This window comes from Leptomonas pyrrhocoris (genome assembly GCF_001293395.1).
Source record: "Leptomonas pyrrhocoris isolate H10 chromosome Unknown, whole genome shotgun sequence".
Taxonomy (NCBI): domain Eukaryota; phylum Euglenozoa; class Kinetoplastea; order Trypanosomatida; family Trypanosomatidae; genus Leptomonas; species Leptomonas pyrrhocoris.
The window spans coordinates 70,153-78,613 of record NW_015438376.1 but is presented as its reverse complement, the minus strand read 5'-3'; the positions used below and the strand labels follow the sequence as shown (position 1 = coordinate 78,613).

The following is an 8,461-nucleotide window of genomic DNA, read 5'->3' as shown; positions in this document are numbered from 1 at the left end:
ACACACACACACACACACACAGGGAGAAGACGAAGGACCAAATGACGGAAGAGTATCAACATGTAAAGGGGAAAAAACAAAACAGGCACGCACGCTCCCTTTTATTCGTACAGCAGGAGACATGATACAATCAAACAACAAAGAGATGTGTGTCACCTTAAACATAAATATAAATATATAGATGTTGTCGCGTCGACTACACTACGGTAGCGGAACAACAACGGAGGGGCGTGTGCCGCGTGAATCACTGCACATCCACTTCGTCCTCCACAGCATACAACAAACCAAAAAAAGACGAATAGGGAAACACAACGACGTGAAAGATTGGGAACTCCTGCGCTTCGCCACGCCGCTTTTATTCCTTTTCCACCATGCGCGACCGACCGCGAGCGCAGGAGCAGCAGACATAATGGCAGCCCCATGTGAGCGGGAAAGAAAAATGTGAAACCTAGCCGCAGCCGCGACTTCGCACAAGCGAGGCCAACGGAAAAACAAACAAAAAACACCTTTCAAAGCCCCTTTAAGAAGAAAAAAAAAACAGAAGCAAAGTGGAGTTTTACTCCTCACGTGAAGAACAGAAACGTCTGTTGTTCCTTCTTCACTTCCTTAGATGGATGTGTGTGTGCATGTTCTTCTGCTCGCCTACCCCACCCCACCCCCTCTCATCGCTTCTCGCTCGCTCCGCAGCGCACCACCGGAGTGGCACGTCCTCCCTCGCACCTATCTGCGGGAAGGAGATACACAAAAACAGAATAAAAGGGAAAACGGCGAATCGACGTCGCAACGGAAAACACGGATCTTCGACTCGAGAAGCGGTGACCGCACAAAAGAGAAAAGGAAAAAAGAGAAAACAAGTCCGCAAAGAAGCAACGGTGGAATGAACTCATTCTGTTGCTGCCGCCGCTGCTGCTGTTGACAACAGAAAACGGTGGTCACTCCATCAACTAACAAAGAAAAATGAGGAAGAAGAAGGGGTTCTCACCTCAGCAAAAGTACGAGGAGTAGGGGAAGTTCGCCGACGGCTGGCCGCCGTACTCCATCTCGTCCTCGTAACACTCGTACTGGTCAAACGACGGCTTGTTCGCGTTGCCTGACACGACCATCACCGCACCCCGGTTGCCGTTGATGCCGCAGTAGTTCGGCGCCGAGAAGACCGTCACCACGCGGTCGTTGTGCGTCCAGAAGTACCCGTCCATCGCCAGCTGGTGCGCACGGCAGATGAAGTTCAGCCGGTTCTTTGAGCAGAAGTTGGCCGACGTGGCGGGACCGAAGTTCCAGCCGCAGCCCCGCGCACTCGGCGCAAAGCAGCCGATGCCGATCGCGGGATCCGACCAGAGAAGGCCGTCCACGATGTCGTGCTCCTCCTTCGATAGCGCGCCGGTGTTGTAGGCGTGTCGGTCAATGGCTGCAATTTGATCCGTCGTCTTCAGCGCAGGGGAGAGGCCGCCGTGCGTCACGAAGAAGCGCATGTGCGGTGTCTGCACGATGGCCGCCAGAGGCAGATCGAGGAAGACTTTGTTCACCGCGCTCCACACCGCACCCCCGGCCACGGCGCCCAACGAGGACGTCGCCTCCGTCAGGAACCCGTACACGCGCGACGTCTTCTCCTCCTCGTGGTTGCCGCGGGTCAAGTATACCAGCGAGGGGTACTCCACCTTCAGCGCCAACAACAGAAGCACCACCTCCAAACTGTGCGGGCCGCGATCCACGTAGTCGCCCATGAAGAGGAAGTGGCGGTCCAGGCCGCCGGGGTTGCACCGACGGCGGTCGTACTGCTGGCACAGCACACTCGTGTAGAGATCCTGGAACTGGCCGTGGATGTCGCCAACGACGATGAGGGTGTCGTCGGCGGGCACGTCGAGCTCCAGCAGGCCCGGCTCGGCGGACAGCACCTGCGTGGCGGCCGTGCACAGCTTCGCGATGTTGTCCTCCGTAAAGAACGTCGGCGGCGGCGGCGTCTCTGCGCCGTTCTCTGTCACGTTCGACGGCAGCGCTATTTCCCCCGCCTCGCCGCACCGCAGCAGCCACTCAATCATCGACGCGAACTCCCCCAGCCGCGGCTTCGCCTTGAAGAAGGTCGACTTCCCCTTCACCTCCACCGCCTCGGAGAGCAGCAGCTTCTTCTCCGCGTCCGCGTCCGCGTCGTCGCTGGAGGCTACGCTGTCAGAGCTGTCCGACATCCCCGGCAGCGGGGCGGCGCGGCCACTACGGCAGGCGATGTCGTACGTGCAATTCGGCAGCGCCGCCGTCGGCGAGGCCGCCAGGGACTTCAGCAGCGTCGGTGGCTTCGTCACCGGCGCAAGTAGGTCACCGCGACTGCCTTTGATACTCATTGTCGTGCCCGTCGCTGCTGCCCCGGCGGCGGCGCTGTGGGTATTGAGTGCTGCCGCGCTGCCGCTGCAGTTGAGGTTATCCTTCAACTTCAGACGGCTGTTTGCCCCTGTCGTCAGCACGGACGGCGAGTTCTGAGGGGAGATGGCGGCATCCGCAAAGCCATCCGGCGTGTTCAGCAATCCATTCGACTTCGACGGGGACGCGGTCGATGGCGGCAGCACGACCGTCTTGTTTGAGTTGTACAGGAACGAGGGTGAGCCGCTCTCCTCGGAGGGTCGCACGGCCGTGCTCGGCGGACGGAACTCGTTGTTTGCTTTGGTCCCGGCAGACCTCGTCTCGCAGGTGATGATGTGGTCTAACGCGGGGTTCTTCCTGATGCACGCGGGACGGAGCATCGGCACCTCGCATGCCTGCGCGTCCGCGGCGCCATCCTTGACCTGTTGAGAGAAGACAAGTTGAAGCGCCTTCTCCATGAGCGCGAACGCAGAAAATATTTAAGAAAGAAAAACAGCAAATCTCGTGGTACCGTTTTCAGCGCACACTGAGACGGCGTAGGAGATGAACACGAAAACAGTAAGAAAAATAAAAATAACAAGCGGACGGTAGGAGACGAATCGAGACAATTGAAAGGAGGCAAATACTTACGTGTGTGTTTGTTTGTGGGACGAAGAAAGGAGACAGAAAACTATTTTCCTTTCAAATAAAGAGCAACAACAGAATATCTTGGAATAGCCGGAGTTGGCGTGGAAGAGTTTGTGCTACACCGAAGCGAGTTGCTGCAGTGAAGCGTCGTGCACGTATTCAAGATAGTGAGAGTAAAAGGCAAGAAACAGAAGAGTAAACCAACACACACACACACTCACAGAAAGAAGACGAATATACGAGATGTGGAGCAGGCGCCACAGAAAGAGACGCTGGACCAGGAAAAACAAAAAGGAAAGGGTACGAGAAAACCAGTGACGCAGTGCGGTAAAGAGCGGGAGAGAGCGAGAGCTGGAGCGTTTTGCAGGCAAATGCGCCACGGAGATGAAAGCAGTTCGTCAAAAGAAGCACTCGTGTGGGTGGGTGTGTGTATAGCAGAGAGAACAAAAAAAAAGAAAGGAAAGAAGTGGAAGAAGTGGCAAGAGAACAACGCAAATAAGTAGAAGCAGCACAAACAAACAGGAAAGGAGAAAGGAAACCACAGAAAAGGACGCCGTAGAACACGAGAAGAAAAAGGAAAAAGGAAGAAAGGGAATGTCGTCAATCACATATACAAGGAAGAAGCGAGTAGAACACGAACGGGAAAGAGGAGAAAGCAAACCAACAAACAAAAAGAGAGAGACCACCTTGTTGTGCCTCTGTGAAGGTGTATTATCCGATGAAGTCCAGCGTGGCACAGTTCGTAAAGCAGAAATATTAACGTCCAGAGGGGTAGTATGAACGTAAAGAGGGATCGATTCGATGCCGCAGAAGACCGTGTCAGGAGACCTACGTTGAAGAGCGGATGAGGACTTCTGCTCGTTTGCTCAAGCAGACGAGGGAGATAGTAACAACGGAAAAAGAGGGAAATTCTTTATTGAATAACCTCCGCGCAAAAACGGAATAGATGTGTGTATTGATGAGACTCTGCAGAGCAATATCCTTTTGATGGGTCCGAAGGGGAAAAAGCGGAATGAATAGCCAAAGAAAAAAAAAAGAGAAATAGAAAACACGGAAGGCTTCGTTCAACGGGGAATACGGTTTCGAATCGATCAAGCCAAGTAATAGTGATGATACTAGATGTTTTGTTGTTGTTGTTGTGATTGTCGTGGATCAGCTCACCGACTGCATCGCAGTGCTGCCCCGCTTTCTTCGATACGTTCTTTTCTTCTGTTACGTGTAAATATTTTTGGTGTAGAAAACGTTCAATTGATTTCTTTTCCCTCCTTCTTTCCTCTTCCGTGTCGCGCGCTACGTGCTTAGTTCCTCAGCCAGTGGCGAAGAACAAACGAGAGCAGCTACAACGCGTGTAGGCGAAAGCGCGGTGACACCGAAGTAGAAGAAGAAGAAGGGGTGCAAAAGAAAGAAAGAAAAAAACCGATTGCTGAATATTGAAAAGCAGAATGAGAGTCTAGAACCACGAAGTGCCGCGTGTGCGCCTGTATGTATGTGGGTGGGTGGGTAAGGATAGACAAGAGAGGTTTGCTTATCGCACACGTTAACTATCGTTGCCGATAGCTTCTTCGTTGTTGTTTTTTGTCCTTTTTTTTTTGAGAAGGGATGTCAGCCGAGGCGAAAGAAAGAAGGAAAAAATATATACAAAACAGGTAAACAAAAATACACGTAATAACCAAAAAGAGAAGAGAAGAGAAGAATAAAAGAGCAAGAAGAGCACACAAGTTGAAGCAGATCAGCAGAAGAAATACGCGAAAAGAGTGACGCAGTGACAGAGAGAGAAATAACGAAAAAAGAAGACGAAAAACGGGCTCAAAATGTGTGAACCACTTACAAAGAGACAAATAATAATAATAAAATCACTGAGGTCTTCCGTGCAAGTGGGAACACAACCAACGCGAGAAGAGAGAGAAAGAGAGAAAGAGAGAAAGAGAAAACACAGATGCCACCTTCTTGTCGTCGTCTTCGACCAAGTCCGGAGGCAACAGAGAAACAGAAGGGTACAGGTTGAAATTAAGTGGATAATAAACTTTTTTTGTTGTTAAAGACCAAAACGTTCCCAGCCGCGAATAAAACAAAAGCGCGAGCTTAACGGCAAGCTACGTTCACGTAGAAACCGTACCCGGAATAGTTTCTTGCTCTTCTCGGGAATCCAGCAAATCAAGTGTGTTTCGCTTATGCACTCGCGTACTGTCAAATTTCGCTGGCTTTCCGCCTAAATGAAGTTACCTGAACGGAGGAGAGCAACCTTTCCTCCCGCTTCGATGATGTGTCGCCGGCAGCACGAACTCTACCGTGAGGTGGATCCGTACAGAGCGGCAGCAGTCCACGCGAGGTGCGTCCGACCTCGTCGTATCGTTCCTTGTAAGGAAGAAAAATACAAAACGAAAGAAGAGGAAAAGAAGAAGAGAAAAGAGACAAGTCGAGCCGAACCGAAGAGGCGATTGGGAAGAGAAAAAGAAAGAAAAATAAAGTTGAGAAAAAAGGGAATTAAGACAACAGTAAAAATTTCACTTGAAATATTCTTTTTTCCTGTGCCGGTGTGTCTCTGCCGCCTCTTCGATGTCTGATCGTACGTGTTTGTCGCGTGAACGAACCACAAGGCGAGCAAAAGGCCCACAAAGCTTTGCAGTAGATACCTGAAAAGTACACACTTGAAAGAAAGAAAGAAGAAAAAAAGAAAGAATCGCAGAAGAATGAAACCAAACAAAAAAATGAAATCAGTCAAGAAGAGAAAAAGTGTCTTTTTTAAAAGGAATGAAGAACGTACATATGCAAACAAGTGTCTTTCATAGCGCTTTTGGCTGCAGCACAGAGTATTTCATGTATATACAAATAGATGTGCTCGTTTGGCACTTATATATATTTATTTATGTACTTTCTCAAACCAACTCCTTTTTTGATTTTTTTTAAAGCTCTGTGATGCGGGTTTACGTCTAAGATTGTTTTGGTTCTTTTTGGCTAGGTGTTCGCTTTCCCAAATTAAAAATAGTTTTCCGCGGGAAAAAGAGAAGCGAAGCAAGCTGCTTATATATATGCACAGAGGCGACGCCAGACACACGCCGACAACAACGAACTAGCAGCTAGACAGCCTTGCACACGTGTGTGCGCACCTGCGGGGAGGTATGTGTGTGAAGGTGTGGGGGAGTCTATGGATGAGCACCTTTACTCTGCACGGAAGCAAAAGAGGAGAGAACGCACTCAGAAAAGAAACGGAGATCACACACAACGGAAAAAGGCGGGGAAAAGGAAAGCAGAAGAAACTTCCTGTTTGGTGTTTCCGTTTCACGCAGTAACAAACGGAATCACGTGGAGCCTCGAAACGGGAAGAACCGAAAGAGAAACAAACAAACAAACAAAAATAAAACGATTGAGCGCGGTGTTTTTTTGTGTTGTTGTGACAGCAAAAAAAAAAGGGTAGGGCCGCGAACGGAAGAGGAAAGTCGAGAGCGAAAGATGTCGCGTCGTCAAGCCAGAGATTCAGTAAGAGAGAGAGAGGTGCACAAGTGTTGCTATAAAAGGGAACTACAATTTATATACGAACTTGTGGAGATAAGCACAGAAAATAATTAAAAACCGCGAGAAGGAGAAAGGATTTTTTATGCCTCTTCCTCTTCCTCTTCCTCTTCCTCTCTCTCTGTGTGTGTGTTCACTGGACTTGCTATTGCTTATTTGTTTGTTCTCTCCCGCTGCGGCGTCGTTGACTTCACGCTCTGAATGAGTTGAGGTGAAGCAACAGCAGGAACAATAAAGAAAAATGAAAGACAAAAACAAAAACGAAAAGGAGTAGAAGAACGCGGGCGGGGGGGGGGAGTATTCAGCCAATAAGAGGTCGACTTCTCGTCCGTGCAGATCGTTGATTTGTTGAGCGTGTTACTTCGATTTCCAACGCACTCCTTTTTTACGTTTTAAGTTAGCAAACGCGGGAGACAAACTGCCGGGAGAGACAACGGCGCCGACAAAAGACACGGACAGCAAAATATGGATGCTCCCGCTTGTGACGAAGCCCTCCTCCTCTTTTCCGTGCAGTTTTCTTCCGGTTTGGTAGGTAGCTGTGTAGCAACGATGATTCGAGCTGTTAAGCACTGTTGCACCAGACAGCATCGTACATATATACAATATAGTGGGTGTAGGGAGATGAAAGAAGGTGATTATATATATACGAAGAGTGAGATAACAGGAAATGAGAAAAGAGGCGAAAAAAGGAGGAGGAGGGGACGCAAAAATGAAGGGGGAGCGAGAGGTGGGCATCGCTGAGCACACTGTTTGCCCCCGTGGTGGACGGGAAGAAATCATTGCGTGAACAACAAGAGCAGAATAAATGAATCTATACATATGCATGCATTGACTACATATGTTTTCCGACTCCGCGCAGCGTCACGGTACCATCACTTTCTCAGTGCCCTCATCCAACAACACTGTAAGACGACGCGGTGGCTGTGCGGTCTTTCTCGGCTTTCGTTTGGTTTCCGTCTTCGGCTTCACTTCAACGCACGCATCGAACATTCTAACACGAAACCCGCTCTGCAGCGCGGCAGGGCTACGCATCCATGGCCGAACAGAAACGCCGTGGCACAACGCAGCTACACATTAAATACATGCGGGACGCTTGGTCCTCGCCGCGCAGCCCCCCTTCTTCTGCGTTTGTTTTTGCCACGGGAGCTGATACTTTTTTCTTTCTTTTTTTTTTTTTTAGGGGGGGGGGGCGCTATTGCTGTTTGATTGTTTTTTGGTGGTGATGCCGTCACTAATGGAGCGGTACGTAAGTGCGACGACGCGACAACACCCCCAAAAAAAAACACCGACTACATCTCACCCGTGGAGGCGACACAAGGAACAAGGAAACAAAACAACATGAAAGAAGAGTGAAGGCCCGCCGGCTTTGTATCGCAAAGGAGAGGAGGGCAGCGCACACGAAGAACAACGAAATCGCAACGACTTTCCGCCGTGTCTTTCACGACGAAGGTGGAGAAGTGAAAAGAAGGCCGCTTCTTTCCACCTCGCATTTTCTTTTTTTCAGAGGACTGAGAGAAGATCTTCGCGGCGTCACACGGCGAATAAATAGTCGAGTGAGAGATGAAACACCAACGAAAGAAAGCAACGGTGGTCTTCGCAAGTCCCCCCTCTTCCCCACCCCCCTTCTCTCTCTCTCTTCATAGATGCCCCCTTCGCCGGCGATGATGACGACAACCTCATGAAGCACAATTTTTTGGGTTTCGTTTTTATGATCTTCTGCCTCTCTGTCTCCCGCGGGCTTCCTTGCCATAAATCGAAGTGCCGTAGCTTTTTCTGCTGTTCCCCGGTGCGCAGACGACGCAAAGGCAGACACACCCACAAACACACACACACACACACACGTTGAGCTCTTGATAAGGCAAGCAGTAACGCAACGCGAAACCAACCAGCAACCTCTCAAGTGAACACAGCTTCCTCACGCCTTCTACACACGTTGGGAACTTCCCCCCCCCCCCGACCACACACACACACACAC

General features: G+C 50.2%; 2 protein-coding genes across 2 annotated transcripts; both read right to left on the bottom strand.

Moving 5' to 3' along the window:
- Nucleotides 1–983: 983 nt before the first annotated feature.
- ABB37_07696 (phosphoprotein phosphatase-like protein) lies at nt 984–2,807 on the bottom strand (the record flags this gene model as incomplete). Its single annotated transcript, XM_015806421.1, has 1 exon — nt 984–2,807. One exon carries the CDS (start codon nt 2,805–2,807, stop codon nt 984–986), a length of 1,824 nt encoding a protein of 607 aa, XP_015654785.1.
- Nucleotides 2,808–7,924: 5,117 nt separating this feature from the next.
- Nucleotides 7,925–8,236, bottom strand: ABB37_07695 (hypothetical protein; the record flags this gene model as incomplete). Its single annotated transcript, XM_015806420.1, has 1 exon — nt 7,925–8,236. One exon carries the CDS (start codon nt 8,234–8,236, stop codon nt 7,925–7,927), a length of 312 nt encoding a protein of 103 aa, XP_015654784.1.
- Between the last annotated feature and the right edge of the window lie 225 nt (nt 8,237–8,461).